Source organism: Pelodiscus sinensis, chromosome 30, assembly GCF_049634645.1.
Source record: "Pelodiscus sinensis isolate JC-2024 chromosome 30, ASM4963464v1, whole genome shotgun sequence".
NCBI lineage: Eukaryota > Metazoa > Chordata > Testudines > Trionychidae > Pelodiscus > Pelodiscus sinensis.
Window position 1 is genome coordinate 11286912 of NC_134740.1, and position 20945 is coordinate 11307856.

A 20945-nucleotide genomic window follows, 5' to 3' on the forward strand; every position below is an offset into this window, starting at 1 on the left:
GAAGCACATTCTGCTCCCATTTACACTGGTGTAATTTTAAATTAACCCATGGAAGTTCAGCAGCAATAGTCCGCATTGAATAAAGAAGCTGAGGCTGCAATCACAAGCACTAAAGGACATTTCACTTCATGAAGATTAACCTCCACCCTGTGACGGACCGGGCCGTGTCTGGGCACAGCTGAGGGCGTCCGCTCAGAGCGAATTGCTCAAATCCGGGGCTTCTTACAGCCTCCAGACTGGTGACCTCTCCAAACAGGCCACAAACCAGTCCCACAGAGCGCTTCAGCAGCCTGCCTGAAGCCTCCCGAGCAAAACCCCTCCGACACCGCAGCAATATCCGTGCCCCAGATGGCCCCGGGCCTATACACAGGTGGGGGGTCCTAGCACCCAATCCCACCTACCCCGAACAAGTTCAGTCCGGTTCCAAGAAACCAGCCACAGATCCCTGGTCAATTTACCCTCTGGATCTTACCCACAAATCACGCTGGGCCAATCCTTTAGAATCTATATCTAAAGGTTTATTATTACAAGAAAGAAAAGCATGAGAGTAAGGTTATTAAAGTACAGTACGTTACATGCACCGAATCTCCCAGTTCTCAGTGCAGGCTCTAGCAGAGATGTTGCAGCTGCTGGTTTAAAAGCCCTTATTGCACATCCTACGATCAGGATGGGTCCACAGGTCTTCCGGGCTCTTCAATCCCTGCAATGCTGCCTCTGGGATGAAGTGCTGAGCTGAGAACAAAATGGCATTGACCACATGGCCTCTTTATACCTCCTTCCTCGCCTCTTCTGGTCTCAGCCGGTCACCTGGTCCTCAGCCTCTCTCTGCTGGCAGCTCTTGGGTCTCCGCCCTCATGCTTTAGGTGTGTCTTTGGGCCATCAAGGGCCATTGTTCCACAGGGCTTCACTACTCAGCCTGTCCATAGCAATGCTCAAACACATTCACAGAAATATTCAGCTTCCACACAGATTACAGATTCCTACCTACACACATAGACATTATACACTCACATAAATAGCGTACATAAGATCAACAAACAATAATCTCCCATTCAATACCCCACATGGCTCCCCCCATACCAATTTCTGGGGCCAACACCCCCACCTAGGGGTGCAGCAGCGATCTGGCTGCTTCCCTCCAATTCAGCAACGTGACACACCCCATCAGCTTCTTCAGGGCTGTTTTGATCTCCTGGTTCCTCAGGCTGTAGATGACCGGATTCAGCGTGGGAGGCACCACGGCATAGAGGACACCCACCACGAGATCCAGATTAGATGCTGAGCTGGAGATGGGTTTCAGGTAGGCAAACGCGGCCATGAAAAGAAACAAGGAGACCACAGCGAGGTGGGGGAGGCAGGTGGAGAAGGCTTTGTGCCGGCCCTGCTCCGAGGGGATTCTCAGCACCGCTCTGAAGATCTGAACATAAGACACAAGAATGAAAACAAAGCAGTGTAAACCTAAAAGCACACCAAAGGCAATAAGCCCAACGTCAATGAGGTCCGAGTCGGAGCAGGCCAGCTTGAGGAGCTGGGGGATATCACAGAAGAACTGGTCGATGACGTTGGACTGGCAGAAGGGTAACCGGAAGGTGTTCCCATTGTGCACGGCAGAGTTGACAATACCAGCGATCCAGGCACCAGCAGCCATGTGGACAAAGGCTCTCCTGTTCATCACCCGTTCATAGTGCAGGGGCTTGCAGATGGCGACGTGTCGGTCGTAGGCCATGATGGTGAGTAAGGCAAGATCAGTTGAAGTGAAGGTTAAAAATAGAAAGACTTGGGCGACACAGGCTGGGTAAGAAATTACTCTGGTGTCCAGGAGGGAGTTGGCCATAGAGTTGGGGATGGTGACAGAGATGGAGCTGAGGTCTAGGATGGACAGATTCACCAGGAAGAAGTACATGGGGGAGTGCAGACGGTGGTCGAGGACGATGGCTGAGATGATGAGAAGGTTCCCCACCAGGGCCGCCAGGTAAATCAATAGAAAGATCACAGCGTGCAAAATCTGCAGCTCCCGGACGTCAGAGAATCCGAGGAGAAGGAACTCAGTCACGGTGCTTCCGTTGGACATTTTCTTTTCAGCACATCGTGTAATGGCTGCGGAGAGAAGGGCAGAGTCGGGGTAGGGATGAGAGCTGGAGACTGAGTGTGAGTCCCAGAGGCACACGGCACTCCTCTCTAGCAGTCACCAGGAGTGGTGAGTTGCCACAGGGGTGTCAATTGGTCTGGCTACTCGACAATGTGCCGAGAAGGGCTGGGCGCAGACCCAGCCACAGAGGAAGAGTGGTGGGGGGAGAAGGGATAATCGGGCTCATCTCTCCTCCACCCGCCACCTCTGCCCTGTGGTTGGACTCCTCTTGTCCCTTCCTGCCCGCACAGTGTTGAAGGCAGCTCAGACCTCCAGGTTGCTGCTGGCCACCAAGATAACCCAGCAACCTCCTCTCCCCTGGCGCCAGCGCGGGCAGGACGGGGTTAAGCCCTAAGGATGCCTTGGGCACCAGGACGTCTGGTCGCACGAGCTAGTAACATCACTCGGCGACCTCTCTGCTGTGTCATTTACCTCAGCCGCTGCCTGCCTGTGCAGGGCCGTGGGTCTGAGGACAGGCCCGAGGAGAAACAGAACAGAACATCTCTGGTCATCCCCGACGAAGCCCCCAGCTCAAACCCCTCCAGTGCATCGTTGACAATATGCAACCTGACCTGGAAAACCAGCCCCCATCCGCCCGACAGGCCTTGGGGACAGGCCAGTCCTCGCCTGCAGACACTCCCCAGCCTGAAGCAAATTCAGTCCAGCAACCACACAGCACACCTCCATCGTACTCACCCAGCCCGGCAATAAACCCCATTGCCAACTCTGCCCACACATCTACACAAGTGACCCCATCACGGCTCCTCACCACGTCAGCTACCACATCAGGGGCTCAGGCAACTGCACATCCCCCAATGTGATCTATGCCAGCAAGTGCCAGCAATGCCCCTCGGCCGTGTGCATTGGCCAAACCAGTCTCTCCATCAAAGGAGCAATAGAAACACATCTGACGTCAGGAATAGGAACGCACAGAAACCTGTAGGGGAACATTTTAACCTGCCTGGGCACTCAGTCCTGGATTTAAAAGTCGCCTATTCTACAAAGGAAAGTCACCAGCCAAGTACAGAGAGGGGCTACAGAACTGGAATATATTGACAGTTTTGACACCACTACCTGGTCAGGACATGACCTAGTCAGTGCATTCGACTCCTGCCTTTAACAACCACATTTCCACATCAAAAGCCAAGTCTAAGACACATCCAGCCCACTTAATTAGCCACAGTAACATGGGTCCTACAATGGACAGGGACTGCTTCTGTTGTTCTATAGATCTCTTGGCTTCTCTCATTTCCACTCCCATTCACCTGAGGAAGTAGGTTTTGCTTACGAAAGTTCATGACCCCATCTCTATATTTTGGTTAGTCTTTAAGGGTGTGTCTAGACTACAGGCTTTTGTCGACAGAGGCTTTGTCGACAGATACTGTCAACAAAGACTCTATTGACAAAGAGCATCTAGACACCATCCAAGCCATTTTGTGGACATAAGAGTGTAGATTCAAAGCACAGTGTAGATGCAATAACGCCTTCTGTTGACAGAACTCTGTTGACAAAATGCATTTTTCCTCGTAGAATGAGGTTTACCGCCATCGACAAAACTGCAGGGTTCTGTCGACATTATGTCAACAGAATTCGGCAGCAGTGTAGATGCAGGTACAGTTTTGTTGACAAAACCCTGTAGTCGAGACGCACTCTGTGGTGCCACGGAAGCACTCTTTGACTCTTAGTATGTGCATGATCAGTGCCCCATTAACAGCGTGCGGAACAAATGAGATGGGGTAACGCAAGAGATGTCGATGCTAAACCCACCGAGCTCCGCTGTGTCCACAGGCTGGGCTAAAAGAGATAGATGGTGGCCAGGGACTTCCATTCGCTCTTTTCCAGTCAACACACCTGGATGTTAATTACCTGTGCGGTGAGCTGCCCTCTTTGCTGCTTGTCAGTTTTACCACCCAACGGGTGTCCCTTTGAAAGGGCAATACTCTTGGTTGTATAGCGTGATGGGTTCCGATTTCAATATTATTGGACCATATGAACGTTTCCACCCTGACTTCTCCCTCACTTTCCAGTTTGGGGGATCGCGTCCATATTATTTCAGAGGAGTTCTCAGGTTTTAGCTGAAGACATTTTCCTGGGAAACGCCTGATTCTTGAACCACAAGTTTCCGAGGGGCAGTCGTGTTCCTCTGTAACTTTAGAAACAACGTGTGGTCCTGTGGCACCTAAGGCTACGTCTAGACTGCAAGCCTATTTCGGAAATGAGCATCTAGACTACAACCAGTACTTTCAAAAAAGCAAGACGCATTTTTTGAGAGAGAGCACCCCGGCAGTCTGGATGCTCTCTTTTGAAAAAGCACAGTTTGCATTACATAGCGCCTTTTTTTGAAACAGCACTTTCAAAAGAAGGCATTCTTCCTCGTAAAACAAGGTTTTCAGCAGTCGAAAAAACTGCCATGTTCTTTCTAATTTTTTGGCAGTAACCAGCAGCAGTCTAGAGGCAGGGGAAGATTTTTTGAAAAAAGACCACTTTTTTTTTCCAAAAAACCCTGTAGTCTGTCTGTCTGTCTGTCTGTCTGTCTGTCTATCTATCTATCTATCTATCTATCTATCTATCTATCTATCTATCTATCTATCTATCTATCTATCTATCTATCTATCTATCTATCTATCTATCTATCTATCTATCTATCTATCCCCATACACCCCCCCCCTCTCTCTCTCTCTCTCTCTCTCTCTATCTCCATACACCCCATCCATCCATCTATCTATCTATCTATCTATCTATCTATCTATCTATCTATCTATCTATCTATCTATCTATCTATCTATCTATCTTAGTCTCTAAGGTGCCACAGAACTACTCATTTTGAAACACAAGACACGTCTTAGAAAATTATAAACATTTAAAACATTTTTTTCCTCAGTTCAATGAAAATTATTCAGGGTTCCACAATTTATCTGCCCTGGGCCGGTTCTCATTCAACGAAAACTGTTGGGGGTCTTTGGACTGGCGGAAGGGTGACATGGAGATGTTCCCAAATCAGTTTGGGTTTCACACAATTGCTGTGACAAGGTCCCCTGTTCTCCACTGGGGGAAGAAAAATAACCCCTCCTACGAAGCTCTAAATGTTTTCATTTGTGAAGTGACCAGTCCTGCCGCGTTCCCTTTGCAATCGAGTCCAGTATGAAATCGCCCCGAGCTAAGCACCCCTCAGCGGGGTTAGCGGAAGTCACACACTCACCGTGCGGTCCCCAGCCTGGGATCTATTTCACTGCTGGGATTCTCAGTCACTCCTAGCCATGGACTGACCAGCGATGCCCCATCACGGTTGCTGTGTCTCTCCAGCATGTCTGTGAGTTGCTGGGTCTCTGCAGTTCCTGGCAGGCAGGGACCCGCCCCACAGTCGGCCGCTCCCGGCTCCTCCTCGGGCAGGCTTCTCCGAGAGGCGATGGAGTAAAGAGGAGAAATCCCCCCTGCTCTGAAACGGCTCCCATCTGGCGCTCGCTGCAAACAGGGGCCCAGCTTGTTCTGGGGCTAAATAGCCGACTCCGGTCTCCAGGGCGGAGAGATCTCACCCCCGCAGCAAACCGCCTGCAACGCTGCTCCCGCCACCCCTCAGCCCCTGAGGGGAACCGCCCCATGTGCCCCACGATGGCAGCGGCCCTGGGAGGAGCCTGGCTGCAGACAGAGCCGGGCTGAAGCCCAAAGGGGAGGAAGGAGGTTGCAGCATGAACTCTGTGTGGGGAGCAGAGATGTGACCTGCTGCAGCTCAGAGCCCGGTGGCCCGACAGCCCCGGCTGGCCTGGAGCAGCCTGGGCCTCCCTGAGCCCCACAGAACCTGCTCTGGGGGAGCAGAGACGTTTGGTCTCCTGCGTTCCTGGAATCCCAGGGCTGGCAGAGACCTCAGGAGTCACCGAGTCCAGCCCTCGGCCCAAGGCAGGACCAACCCATCGCAATCATCCCAGCCAGGGCTTGGTCAAGCCAAGGCTTAAATCCTTCCTCTTGGGGCTGCACTAGATGCTCATGGGATGCAGCCCCCAGAGGACCCCACAGGCTGGCCCATGTTTTGATGATGGCCACTAAGAAGCAGCTGGAGAAAAACTCCACGTCCTAAACTGGTGTCAACTGATCCAGTCCCATTGAGTTCTGGGCAAGCTGCAGGTTCCTCCTTGGGTGTCAATGGAGCTGCTTGGATTTCTGTTACCTGGGGATCTGGCCCTAAGGCTCCCCAAAGACCTGACACTGAATCATAGATCCCAGGGCTGGCAGAGACCTCAGGAGTCAGGGAGTCCAACCCCCTGCCCAAAGGGAAACCGAACCTCACCGGAGCTGCTGCTGATTTGCACCACCTCTGGTTCTTGACCTTCTTTGCAAATGGAGCTATGGCTGGGTCTCATTAATGATAATTCCAATCTCTTTTCTCTGCCTGTTCATTGGAACCAAAGAGTAGGCAGCCGGTTGACGTTGGGATGTTGGGTGAACTTGGTTGGGCTGTGAGGATGGTCTACATTTGTGTCGGGGAGGAGAGGAAGTTGAGGAGATCACCAAGGAGAGACGACATGTCCACCAGGTGTCTCTCTGCTGATATAGTCAGTGGTCTGCCAAAAGTTTGAGAGCCTGCCCTCGAAAGGCATTCCCAGGAAGGCAGAAATCTACAGAGGGCAGGGAGGGGCAAATTTCAAGACTGAGGCCTAAAAGGGGAGGAAGAAATTTCCATTACGGGATGATCCCAAGTCTGCTTTGACGTCTCCTCACAATTTTGGTTGGGTTCCTCAGAAATTTCCTCCGACATTGTGGGTGTGTCTAGACTACAGGGTTTTGTCGACAAAAGTGGACTTTTGTCGACAAAACTAAACCTGCGTCTACACTACCGCTGAGTTCTGTCGACATTACGTCGACAGAACTCAGCAGTTTTGTCGATGCTGGTAAACCTCATTTTACGAGGAATAACGCCTTTTGTCGACAGAGTTCTGTCGATAGAAGGCATTATTGCATCTAAACTAGCCTTTGCGTCCACACTGTTATGTCAACAAAGCAGCTTGCTTTGTCGACAGAGCTGGTTGTAGTCTAGACGCTCTTTGTCGACAGAAGCTTTGTCAACAGTATCTGTTGACAAAACTTCTGTCGACAAAACCCTGTAGTCTAGATGTACCCTGTGAAAATGGGCCCGATCCTTTCTTTTGGGCACCCAGCTCTCGTCATTATTTACTGGTCCCCCAACTTTTCTGTCATGCACAAACATTATGGCTGTGTCTAGACGGCAAGTTTTTCTACACTGGCTATTCGAATTTTCACAAGAACACTAATGATCTCATGGAAGAAATCAGTGCTTCTTGCAGAAATACTATGCTGCTCCTGTTCGGGCAAAAGTCCTTTTGTGCAAAAGGGCCAGTGTAGACAGCTCGTGAAAATGGCGATCAGGGCTTTTTTTGCGGAAAAGCGCGTCTAGATTGGCACAGACGCTTTTCCACAAAAAGTGCTTTTGCGGAAAAGCGTCCGTGCCAATCTAGATGCTCTTTTCCGAAAATGCTTTTAACGGAAAACTTTTCCGTTAAAAGCATTTGCGGAAAATCATGGCAGTCTAGACGTAGCCTATTGGGTATGATTTCCTTTCTTCTCTTTTTATGTTTCTTCCAGATTATCAATAAAAGGTTAAGCAGAAAATGGCTAAGTGCTTATTCCTCAGGGACCCCACTAGAGAAACGTCCATTCAGTGAAAGCCCTTTTAGTGACCGCTCTGTGTGTCAGCTTTTAAGCCAGTTACTGGGTGCCATGTGCATTTTACATCTTTCGAGTCTTTTTTTTTAATCAAATTATCATGTGACACCCAGACAAAGGCCTTGTAGAAGTCTATTGCCTTTATCAACCAAACTTGGAATCTCTATAAAAATGGCAGGATCTATTTTCCACTAATTCCTGTTGATCAGTATTAATTATAGTATCTTCCTTTATTAATCGAGGCCTGTATCAGCCTCTACCCTTGCCTTGCCTTGTCCGGAGTCAATGTCAGACTGACGGAGTTAAAATGACCCTCGTCATTCTATTTAACCCTTGTAAGGATTGACCCAACATCAGCTTTCTTCTCCTCTTCTGGAACATCTCTGGTGTTCAAAATGTATTAAAAATAAATGTTAACTCTGCTCATTTAATTATGAGCTCCCCAGTCAGCTCTCTTCAAACACTTGGACGCAACTTACCCTGCCATACTTATCGACGTTATTTCAGTACTTGTTTTTAACATATACTTGGCATACTACAGAAATGGGGAGCATACCACATAATATGCCTACGTCAAACGGTCCCTGCCAAAACAGAACAGAAATATTTATTCTATATCTCTACCTTTTCTGCATTATCACTAATCATTTTGTGGTTTCCACCTAGTAATGGACCTATGGTGTTCTTAGGATCCTCTTTGGTCCTAATATTCTTTAATAACGTCTTCTCATTGTCTTTATTTCAGCTGACCATACCTTTCTATTTGTTTCTTGGTTCTTCCAGATCCACTTGAATAACTCCTAACTTCTGAATATTAATTACTATGAACTTCCCTTTTCATTATTATTATAATTATTGTAATTATTAGTAGTAGTAGTAGGAGTAATTTTAAACCAGCATAACTTTATTCCTTGATTGCAGGATTGTGAAGTTTGGAGCCTCTACTGAAGTCCCCATTATAATACACATTTTTCTGACACTGTTTTTGTAATGTTTTCTTTTGAGCTGATTCAGTTTAAAAATCTTTTCCACTCTGGGAATCAAGCCCTTTTAAAGACACAAGCATGTACCCACGGATTTGCTTGTACATTGCCCGTGTGATGAGCCAGGTTGAAATGCCCGTCTAATCGGTAGTGGTTTGAGTGAGCCAAATACAACCCCGCCCTGACCTCATGGAGATGTGCTACTCGAATATCCCATTCACACCCCCAATCAAAAGCAAAAAGCTTGAGCATTCATTTAATTTAGTCATCGATTGGGCTTCTCTCCTGTTTAAAGTTAATCACAGTTGGGAAACCCTTGCCCACCCGTGTTCACTTTGCATGAAGTATGAAGTTTCAGGTGTCATTCTCCAAGCCTGGTCTGGCTTCGCATTCCTCTCTCGTTGGGTTGCGTGAGCCATCGTGGTATGAACATGTTGGGACAGGGCGGTTTGTAGGATGTACGGGGCCCTACGCAGTATGAAACTGGTGTCCCACAGGGGTGGGTACGACGGTTTTTTAGGGCTGGGATTTTATAATCTTCAGCAACGCACTGATGAAATATTTTGAAAGCAACTTTGAATCTACGGTCCTGTTGATGCACCCAGTCAATTCAGAACCTGAGAGGGGTTGGCTAAAGCTGGATAACATCTGGAACAGTCAGATGCTTGTGTGGTTCGGACACCGTTGGCCAAATCCAAATCAACCTATGCAAGGGAATGGTTGAATCCCAGTTGTTGGGGTTACCAGGTTACACCTGCACCTCGGACCCGTCTCTGGGCCCTCAGCCTGGAACCGGCCCCTCTATTAGTGTGGAATCGCCGGGTTGCCTCCCTCTATAGTGGGGTCCTTTCCTACCACACCGACTGTGACCATCAACAGGGATTTCTCCCCAGGCCCTTCCATATATGGTCCCTGCAGCTCTTCCCTCAGCCGTAGGTCGAGTGCCCAGCCGGTCTCCCCCATGTCCGGTACAATTTGGTGGCCACACAGAAAACCAGACGCAACATCTGAGAAAATTGGAGACAACAACAGTCTGGTGGGACAAACATTCGGCTTTATTACCCGGCCTCAAAATGTCTGAAGGAGATATCCCCAGAACTTCCTTTTCCTACAGGTCTCCAGCAGAGCAATGTTTATGCATTAATATATGTGGCTCCTGCTACCCTCCCACATCTGCAATAGTGCATCACAGTCCCATCCACATTCACAGAAATGTGTATGTGTGTGGGGAGGGGAGACTAGGAACTTCCCAACCACACACAGAGACTTTTTTCCAATTCATCCTTACTGGGGAAAAGAAAACTTCACCTCCAGACAATCCCATCCAAGAAAGGAAAAGATGGCACCTCAAATCAATGGTCAATTGACACCATCATTCGGATCAAGCATATTCCAACCTCCCGAACTCTGACCCTCTGTAAAGCCACCTGGAAGAAATCAGCAAATGAACCAAGCAATAAACAAACTGAAACAGAACAAGGAAGACATGTCTAAGGCAACACAAGCCAAACCTCCCATTCCGCAGGCACCAGTTTTCCACCAAAACAGGAGGAGACAGAGATGTCATGATGTTCACTAGGATGTAGCTTTGGCTGTTGAGGTTCGGTGCATTGGGCTCGGGTAGGGTGCAGGGTCTGCAAGTGTAAATTTATGAAATGATACTTAGATGTGTGGAAGGATCTATGAAAACTCACATTGACTCTGATCTCATTCACACCAGCGAGATCTCTCTCTAACTAGCTAGGATTTCATTCAATGGGCTTAGTCTGGATCTTTCTACCTCATGAATGGATTGCACCTTGCGGTCTCCTTGGAGGTATTTGGTGACCAGCTGATTAGAAATAATCACAGAGGGGAAATCACAGTCAAGGACCAATGAAGGACGTTTCAATCCTTGGAGAATAACCTCCCCACAAAGAGTTTCTTCAGGGCAGCTTTGAGCTCCTTGTTCCTCAGGCTGTAGATGACGGGGTTCAGCATGGGAGGCACCACGGCGTAGAGGACACCCACCGCCAGATCCAGTCCTGACTGAGAGGTGGAGGCGGGTTTCAGGTAGGCAAAGGACCCAGTGCAAAGGAACAAGGAGACCACAGCGAGGTGGGGGAGGCAGGTGGAGAAGGCTTTGTGCCGGCCCTGCTCCGAGGGGATTCTCAGCACCGCTCTGAAGATCTGAACATAAGACACAATAATAAAAACAAAGCAGATTAAACCTAAAAACACACTGAAGGCGATGACCCCAACTTCACTGTGGTAGGAGTCGGAGCAGACCAGCTTGAGGAGCTGGGGGATTTCACAGAAGAACTGGCTGACAACGTTGGCCTGGCAGAAGGTTAACGTGAAGGTGTTCCCGGTGTGCAGCGCAGAGTTGACAATACCAGCGATCCAGGCACTGGCAGCCATGTGGACACAGGCTCTCCTGTTCATCACTCGCTCGTAGTGCAGCGGGTGACAGATGGCGACATGTCGGTCGTAGGCCATGACAGTGAGAAGGGCAAGATCAGTTGATGTGAAGACAACAAAGAGAAAGACTTGGGTGACACAGGCAGGATAGGAAATCACTCTGGTGTCCAGGAGGGAGTTGACCAGGGACTTGGGGACGGTGACGGAGATGGAGCCGAGGTCCAGGATGGACAGGTTTGCCAGGAAGAAGTACATGGGGGTGTGTAGACAGTGGTCAAGGATGACGGCTGAGATGATGAGAAGGTTCCCCATTAGGGCTGCCAGGTACATCACTAGAAACACCACAAAGTACAACACCTGTAGCTCTTGGACGTCAGAGAACCCCCAGAGCAGGAACTCGGTCACGGTGGTTTTGTTCGGCATTTTCTTCTTCAGCAGGTGGTGTGACGGCTGCAGAGGGAAGGACACAGATAGGGGTGGGGATTAGGTTGATACATGGAACGGCCCTGATTCCCCTTGGCCACCTCTCATGCTGTGGGTGTCCACCATGCCCTGTCCCTGTCCCTGCTACTCACTGAGGGTGGAGAGTGACCATACGGGTGTCTATTGGCCTGGCTCCACTACAGTCCATGGTGCTGCCTCCGTTTGCCCCTGTGCAGATCAGGGGCTGGCTCAGGACGAGGCTGGATTTAATGCTGTTGGGGCAAGGAGCCAAGTCACATCCCAACACAACAGCTCTGGCGGAGACAAACCCCCTCTGGGCTCGACCCGCCAGCTGTGACCTTGGACGTGAAACACGGAGCTGCTGTGTGAATGTGGGCCAGTCACTACCCCGCCCTCTGCCTCAGTTTCCCCTCTTCCCTTGCTCCGCCTTGTGTTTAGTCTGGCAAGCCCTGTGGGGACGGGCTTTGCCTCATCGTGTGTCCGCACTGTGCCCCTGCCGGCAGCGGGTGCGTCACCGGCAGCAGGGAGGCACAGAGGACACCGACATGGAAGAGGAGGTCTAGGTGCTAACAGCGTTGGCCTTCTCCGTGTTCTCGGGCAGAGTCAAGACGCACAGTCCTTGGCTGTGGGTTTTCAACCCCTGTGCCCGGCTGGAAAGGTCTGAGGTGGCTGATACATCCGCGGTGGGACTGCAACTTAGCTGCACGCTCCAAGATCGAGCAGCCTGACAGGGTTGCTTTGAAACAGAAGCAAACAGAATGGGCTCAACACGGCGCCACTGGTGGGCAATAGTCATGTGCCCTCACGGGCTTCAAGTGAAATGTCCTAGTGCCGGAGGGGCCTGTATCGTCCTCCTGAAATTACTTCAAAGGAAAGGGGCTTTCCTGTGGCCCGTTTTCCTGGGAGGCGTCTGTTCCGTTAGGAACACGCTAGTGACATCGGGAAAGGGAAGACATCGGGTCGTACGTTTCAGCCACGTTTTTCCTGAGCGTTCTGCACTTTTCCGCGGATGCCGGCAGCGTTTCAAGGCAGGAGACCAAAGGGGACTGGGTTTCACAATGTCTATGGAAAGCCCGGTTGTTTCCCAGCGGGGTAACAGAACTATCCGCCCTGCCCCGGGGGTGAGATGGCACGGCCGTTCCTCCATGTTCCCAGCATCTTAACCCGCCCACCCATCTCATCGCCAAACTCACCGGGCCGGTCGTGGGGAGGTGTCCTGGCGTGGGAGGCATTTACCAGTCCTGGTTCCTCACTCCTGGCCCTTCTCCGTGTCCGTCTGTTCTGCCCCGTCTCTGCTTTGTCCATCGGCCGTGTCTCCCGGCGTGGCTGGGACTCTGGCGGTCCCTGGCAGACAGGGACCCTGTGCCCCTGCGGACAGGCTGGGTCGGAGGGGGCAGTCACAGGGATGCAGGAAGGAAAACTCTTCCCGGCTCTGGAGCTGGTCCTGACCTGTCCTGGCCTCAGACCCCGTCCCTGGCTGGGCTGGATTCGATGGATAGTCCCAGCCTGGCCTGGCCTAGAGCAGACGAGGGCTCCGGTCCCTTCCCTGCCTGGAGCAGCCTGGTGCTTCGTTAACGCTGCCTAATTATCTCTGAGTGAGCTGCCACCCCCTCCGCCCTCCCGCATTGCATTATCAGCTCTGGGGAGCAGCCACCAGGGGCACCGGCTCGGGGCTGGCCCCAGTGACATTGGGGCCGGAGGCGACAGGCTGGCAGCTCAGGGCAGGATCCCAAGTGGAGTTGACCCAGAGAGCGCCACGGAGCCTGTGCCCAGAGGGGGCCGGTGGCCTTGGGAGCTCGGGGGGGGGGGGGTGACATTTATCCCCATCAGCCGGGAACTGGCCCGGGAAGGAGTCTGTGCCTGGGAGTCGGCGCTAGAGAGAAACGTTCCTCCCCCGCCTGCACCGATTCCCCAGGGGGTTCATCACCAGAGTGAACTGTTTAATGGCCAAGGATGGACCCTTTTTCTTGACTCTTTTTTAATGATTCCTCACATTCTATTTGCTTTTCGGATGCCACTGCACACGGAGTGGATGTTTTCACAGAACTCTCCACAATGAGTCCAAAATCTCTCTTGAGTACTTGTAGCCAAATTAGTCCCCATCACATTGTGCACCTAGTTGTGATTTTTTTCCAATGGGCATTACTTAACATTTATTACAGGGGATGAGAAGCTGGATGTGAGTCAACACGGCGCCCTTGTAGCCAAAAAGGCTAATGGAATATTAGGTTGCCTTAGGAGGAGCATTGCCAGCAGATCTAGAGAAGTGATGGTTCCTCTTTATTCAGCTCTGGTGAGGCCACATCTGGAGTGTTGTGTCCAGTTCTGGGCTCCCCACTACAGAAAGGATGGGGACGCACTGGGGAGGGTCCAGCGGAGGGCAACCAAAATGATTCGGGTGCTGGAGCACATGACCTATGAGGAGAGGCTGAGGGATTTGGGGTTGTTTGGTCTGCAGAAGAGAAGAGTGAGGGGGGATTTGATAGCGGCCTTCAACTTCCGGAAGGGGGTTCCAAAGAGGATGGAGAGAGGCTGTTCTCAGTGGGGGCAGATGGCAGAACAAGGAGCAATGGTCTCAAGTTGCAGTGGGAGAGGTCTAGGTTGGATATTAGGAAAAACTATTTCCCTAGGCGGGTGGGGAAGCACTGGGCTGGGTTTCCTAGGGTGGGGGTGGAATCCCCATCCCTAGGGGTGATGAAGTCCTGGCTTGACCAAGCCCTGGCTGGGATGATTGAGTTGGGTTGGTCCTGCTTTGGGCAGGGGGCTGGACTCGATGACTTCTGAGGTCTCTGCCAGCCCTGGGATTCTGTGATTCCATGATTAACCCCCCCACCCCATCTCCACGATCTAGACTCACTGAAATGCTTGTGTGGCTCAGCCCCTGTGGCCAAATCCAAACCACCCTTCCAAGTGAAAGGCTGAATCCCAACTCTCGGGGTTGCCCGGTTAGAACTGCACGTCTGGGCCCTCAGGTCTCCCCGTGAAATGGCCCCTCTCCTGGTGAGGAGTCCCCTGGCTGCCCCCTCCAAGGACCGTCCTTCCCAACCACGCCTACTGTGGCCACCGGCAGGGATTTCTGAACAGGCCCTGCCACGGGTGGTCCCCGCAGCTCTTCCCTCCGCCGTAGGTCGAGTGACCAGCCGCTCTCCCCCGTATCCAGTACCATCGGAGCAATAGCTGAAGAAATATCAGACAGCAGGAGGAGGCAGCAAGAACTGCTGGGACACATCTTTGGTTTTCTTCCCCAGCCTGTATGTGTCTGAAGGAGACATCTCCAGAGCTTCCTCTTCCTGTAGCTCCTCCCGCCGGACAGGAGTGGCCCGGTGTTTATTCATTCCTAGACGTGGCTCTAGGTCCCCTCCCACATCTGAGCTAGCGCCGGGCCGTCCCATCCGCTATCGCATCGCTGTGTGAGTGGGACTAGGAACGTCCCTCCCTCCCACGCAGACTTTTACCCGATTCATCCTCGCCGGGGGAACATGAGAGCGGCCAGACGGAGTTAGACCGAAGGTCCATCCAGCCCCGTGTCCTGTCTGCCGACAGCGACCAATGTTAGTTGCCCTAGAGGAGGTGGGCCAAAGACAATGGCCAAGCAATTTGTCTCCTGCCATCCTTCTCCAGCCTTTGACAGACACTGGCCAGGGGCAGCATTCCTACCTGTTGGCTAATAACCTTTTATGGACCTAACCTCTATGAATCTATCTAGCTCTGTTTTAATCTCTCTTATAGTCCTAGCCTTCACAGCCTCCTCTGGCAAGGAGTTCCACAGGTTGACTGTGCGCTGTGTGTAGAAGAACTTTCTTTTATTCGTTTTAAACCAGCTGCCCATTATTTTCATTTTGTGTCCTCTAGTTTTTATATCATGGGAACTAATAAATAACTTTTCTTTATTTACCCTCTCCACACCACTCATGATTTTATATCTCTCTCTCATATCCCCCCTCAGCCTCCTCTTCTCTAAACTGAAAAGTCCCAGGATCTTTAGCCTCTCCTCATAGGGGACCCGTTCCAAATCCCTAATCATTTGAGTTGCTCTTTTCTGAACCTTTTTCCAAGGCCAAAATATCTTTTTTGAGGTGAGGAGACCACATCGTTACGCAGTATTCAAGATGTGGGCATACCGTCATTTTATATATGGGCAGTGAGATATTCTTTGTCTTATTTTCAATCCCTTTTTTAATAATACCTAGTGTAACCCTTCTGCCGGGTAGGCCTGGCAGTAACCAGGGCTGGGTTCAATATCTTGGGGTCCATCTCACATAGAACCGGCTCAAGCCCCCACCCAGTAATCTGGGAAATTCACGCACCCCTGGGTGTCTCTGAGAGGCAATGCTTCCCACTCGCAAGCACTGAGTCTGAGTGTAGGAAAGAAACATTTAATGAAACAGAGAGAGAAGTCATACGGCATTAACTTGGGGAAAACACCACAAACAGAGTTCAGAACCCAAACATGAGCTAAGCTCCCCCCACAGCCAAGAATCGCCCGAAGTCCAAAGTGTCTGACACCCCAAAGGTCTCTGTCCCTGGACCGTGCCACCCAGAGCCCCAAAGTTCACCTGCAAGGTTTCACCTCCCAACCTGGGTAGAAATGGGGGTGGAGGGATAGATAGGGGGATACAAAACTCCGCCACGCTCCACCAGCTGTCTCATCCCACGCCACTGAATGCTCCGCTGGGCACCTGCTGCCGCTCCTCACCTGCCGCTCCATGCCACACCGCTGGTCGCCGCTCCTCGCCTGCCGCCGCTCTACGCCACACCACTGATGGCCACTCCTCGCCTGCCGCCGCTCCACGCCACACCACTGATGGCCACTCCTCGCCTGCCGCCGCTCTACGCCACGCCACTGATGGCCACTCCTCGCCTGCCGCCGCTCTACGCCATGCCGCTGATGGCTGCTCCTCACCTGCCGCCGCTCTACGCCACGCCGCTGATGGCCACTCCTCGCCTGCCGCCGCTCTACGCCACGCCACTGATGGCCACTCCTCGCCTGCCGCCGCTCTACGCCACGCCACTGATGGCCACTCCTCACCTGCCGCCGCTCTACGCCACGCCTCTGGTGGCCACTCCTCGCCTGCCGCCGCTCTACGCCACGCCTCTGGTGGCCACTCCTCGCCTGCCACCGCTCTATGCCACGCCTCTGGTGGCCACTCCTCACCTGCCGCCGCTCTACGCCACGCCTCTGGTGGCCACTCCTCGCCTGCCGCCGCTCTACGCCACGCCTCTGGTGGCCACTCCTCGCCTGCCGCCGCTCTACGCCACGCCTCTGGTGGCCACTCCTCACCTGCCGCCGCTCTACGCCACGCCTCTGGTGGCCACTCCTCGCCTGCCGCCGCTCTACGCCACGCCTCTGGTGGCCACTCCTCACCTGCCGCCGCTCTACGCCACGCCTCTGGTGGCCACTCCTCACCTGCCGCCGCTCTACGCCACGCCTCTGGTGGCTGCCACTTCACTGGCTGCAATGGGTCTGGCTCTCAGCCAAACCAGTGATTTCAGCTCTTTAGCCACCAGCTGGACTGCCAAATGAATCCAGCTTTCACTGGACTAGCAAAAGAAAAGGCTCCTCAGGGAGTCTGCTGAGGTCTGTCCTTAAAACAAAGGGGGAAAGGTGCAGGCTGGGCCAGTCTTAGAGCTCACACTCGGCAGGTGTGCCACAGGCTGACTCAAGCCCTTTAACTCTTTCCCCCAGCTCTGTTCACTCAACTCTGGAAGGGGGGAGGCTTGTTCTTCCGAGACCTCTTCCCACGATGGTGGTGTCTCTCCTGCAAGCACTGGTGGCATGTTTTACAGTTCCCACGTTTCGGGGTAGCATGATTAGTGACCCCCACAACAGCCCCAAATTATTTACAATTCTCCACATTCCATTCCAACACTGACCCTCCATCAGCCCTGGCTGAATGGGATTTCCATAGCCACACCTCGGATTCTCTCCTGAGCTGTATTTACATGTCAACAGTTAACAGTTAATTACCGTGCAGAGCTAAACAACTGGGCTGTGTCTAGACTGGCCAGATTTTCTGGAAAATCAGCCACTTTCCTGGAAGAACTTGCCAGCTGGCTACACTGGCCGCTTGAATTTCTGCAAAAGCACTGACTTCCTGCTTCTTGCGGAAATACTATGCTGCTCCCGTTCGGGCAAAAGTCCCTTTTGCGCAAAAGGGCCAGTGTAGACAGCTCAGATTTGTTTTCCGCAAAAAAGCCCCGATTGCGAAAATGGCGATCGGGGCTTTTTTGCGGAAAAGAGCGTCTAGATTGGCCATGGACACTTTTCTGCAAAAAGTGCTTTTGCGGGTAACCGTCCGTGCCAATCTAGACACGCTTTTCCGAAAATGCTTTTAACGGAAAACTTTTCCGTTAAAAGCATTTCCGGAAAATCATGCCAGTCTTGACGTAGCCCTGTCGTGGGCACACCCACCCCTCCTTTTAGCTGGCTGATAGCGAGCAGCAGTTCATCTCCTGCGTACACTAGCAACCAATTTGCTTTTTTGACTGCCGCTGCACACTGCATGGACATTTTCAGAGAACTATCCATGATAACTCCCAGATCTCTTTCCTGATCAGCTGTGGCTAAATTAGCCCCCATTATATTGTATGTCTAGTTGGGGGGATTTTTCCCAATGTGCATTACTTTACACTTACCCACATTAAATTTCATTTGCCGTTTTGTTGCCCAGTTACTCAGTTTGGTGAGATCTTTTTGAAATTCTTCACAGTCAGCTTCTATCTTGACAATCTTGAACAAACTTGACTATGATCAAACTTTGCCACCTCACTGCTTACCCCTTTCCCTAGATCGTTTATGAATAAGTTGAGTAGGATTGGTCCTAGGACTGACCCTTGGACTAGTTACACCTCCCCATTCTGAAATTTAACTATTTATTCCTCCCCTTTGTTTCCGGTCTTTTAACCAGTTCTCAATCCATGAAAGGATCTTCCCTCTTAACCCATGACAACCAAATTTACACAAGCACCTTTGGAAATCTCAGTATACTATAACTACTGGATCCCCCTTCTCCATAGGTTTGTTGACCCCTTCAAAGAACTCTAATAGATTAGTAAGACAGGATTTCCCTTTGCAGAATCCATGTTGACTTTTGCCCAACAAATTATGTTCTTCTACGTGTCTGACAATTGTATTCTTCTGAGAAGCAAATTTTCTCAGCCCTCCAAAAATCCCAGGCAAGCAAGGAGGAGATGGTACCTTGAAACAATGAAGAATCGACACCCCTCTTGGATCAGACATAGTCCAACCTTCCAAACTCCTACTCCCCACAATGCCACCTGGAACAAATCAGCAAAGGAACCAACCCACAGAAAACAAAAAAAGAAACCATCCAGCCAACAAAACTCAAACCTCCCATTTCCCAAGCATCCGGGGATGCATCAAAACAGGAGAGGAGATGGAGACGTCATGACGTTCGCTAGGACGTAGCTTTGCCTGTTGAGGTTCAGTGCACGGGGCTCGGGATGGATGCAGGGTCTGCAAGTGTAAATTTATAAAATGATACTCAGATGTGTGGAAGGATTTATGGAAACACACACAGACTCTGATCTCATTCACACTGGAATGATCCTTCCTTAAATAACTAGGATTCATTCAATGGGCTTAGTCTGGATCTTCCTACTTCATGAACCGATTGCACCTTGCGGCCTCATTGATGCTATTTGGTGACCAGATGATCAGAAGGAGAAACAGGGGGAAATCACAGTCAAGAACCAATGAAGGACGTTTCAATTCTTGGAGAATAACCTCCCCACAAAGAGTTTCTTCAGGGCAGCTTTGAGCTCCTTGTTCCTCAGGCTGTAGATGACGGGGTTCATCATGGGAGGCACCACGGCGTAGAGGACACCCACTGCCAGATCCAGGCCTGACAGAGCACTGGAGGGGGGCTTCAGGTAGCCAAAGAACCCAGTGCAAAGGAATAAGGAGACCACAGCGAGGTGGGGGAGGCAGGTGGAGAAGGCTCTGTGCCGGCCCTGCTCCGAGGGGATTCTCAGCACCGCTCTGAAGATCTGGACGTAAGACACAATGATGAATAGAAAGCAGGTTAAAGATAACAAGACACTAAAGCCAATAACCCCAATTTCACTGCGGTAGGAGTCGGAGCAGGCCAGCTTGAGGAGCTGGGGGATATCACAGAAGAACTGGTCGATGACATTGGATTGGCAGAAGGGTAACGTGAAGGTGTTCCCAGTGTGGATGGCAGAGTAGACACTAGCAGCGATCCAGGCACTAATGGCCATGTGGACACAGGCTCTCCTGTTCATCACTCTCTCGTAGTGCAGCGGGTGGCAGATGGCGACATGTCGGTCGTAGGCCATGATGGTGAGAAGGGCAAAATCAGTTGATGTGAAGTCGACAAAGAGAAAGACTTGGGCAACACAGGCCGGGTAGGAAATTGACCTGGTATCCAGGAGGGAGTTGACCATGGATTTGGGGATGGTGACTGAGACGGAGCCGAGGTCCAGGGTGGACAGGTTTGCCAGGAAGAAGTACATGGGGGTGTGAAGATGATGGTTAAGGATGATGGCTGAGATGATGAGAAGGTTCCCCACCAAGGTTGCCAGGTACATCACTAGAAACACCACAAAGTGCAAAACCTGCAGCTCCCGGACGTCAGAGAACCCCCGGAGCAGGAACTCAGTCACGGTGCTTCTGTTGGACATTTTCTTTCTCGGTTCAGTGTGTGGTGCCTGCAGAGGACACAGAAGGGGTGGGGATCAGAGTGAGACATGGAACAGCCTGGATTCCCGCACCAGCCTCTCATGCGGTGGGTGTTCCCCATGCCCACCACCTGTCCCAGCTCCTCCCGAGGGGCCGTCAGTTTCCACCTGGTGTCTCTGGGCCTGGCTCCTGAACAGTCCCTGGAGCGGCATCCGACTTCCCCTGTGAAGATCTGGGGGAGGCTCAGGATGGGCCTGGATGAAACGGCTGTGACTGAGAGGAACTCCTGTGGGCTCATACCTCCAGCTGTGACCCTGGACATGAACCTACCGCATGAGCACTGCCTGAAGCACAGAGCTGCTGTGTGACCTTTGGCCTGTCACTGGCCCTCCCTGTGCCTCAGTTTCCCTTCCTCCTTTGCTCCGTCTTGCATTTAGGTCTGCAAGCTGTGTGGGGCTGTTGTCTTGGCCGGCGTCTGTGCTGTGCCCCTGCCGGCAGCGGGTGCAGGGAGACACAGACAGCACCGAGCTAGGAGAGCAGATCTAGGCTCTTACAGCGGTGGCCTTGTCTATGTTCTCGGGTGGAATCACAACAGGCAGATGGCTGCGGGCCTCAAGCCATCCTTCCCACTAGAAGGGATATGGCTCAGGAG

The 20945-nt window shown here is 51.7% G+C and overlaps 3 protein-coding genes across 3 annotated transcripts; all 3 read right to left on the reverse strand.

Annotated features, from left to right (window-relative positions):
- Positions 1-1105: 1105 nt before the first annotated feature.
- LOC102457381 (olfactory receptor 14J1-like) lies at positions 1106-2071 on the reverse strand. Its single transcript, XM_075912156.1, has one exon. The coding sequence runs from the start codon at positions 2069-2071 to the stop codon at positions 1106-1108; it is 966 nt and encodes a 321-aa protein (XP_075768271.1).
- Positions 2072-10674: 8603 nt separating this feature from the next.
- Positions 10675-11610, reverse strand: LOC106732301 (olfactory receptor 14A16-like). The gene has a single exon (XM_014575627.2). The coding sequence runs from the start codon at positions 11608-11610 to the stop codon at positions 10675-10677; it is 936 nt and encodes a 311-aa protein (XP_014431113.2).
- A 7749-nt stretch (positions 11611-19359) lies between these two features.
- LOC102457638 (olfactory receptor 14A16-like) lies at positions 19360-20295 on the reverse strand. The gene has a single exon (XM_014575628.2). It carries the CDS (start codon positions 20293-20295, stop codon positions 19360-19362), a length of 936 nt encoding a protein of 311 aa, XP_014431114.2.
- Between the last annotated feature and the right edge of the window lie 650 nt (positions 20296-20945).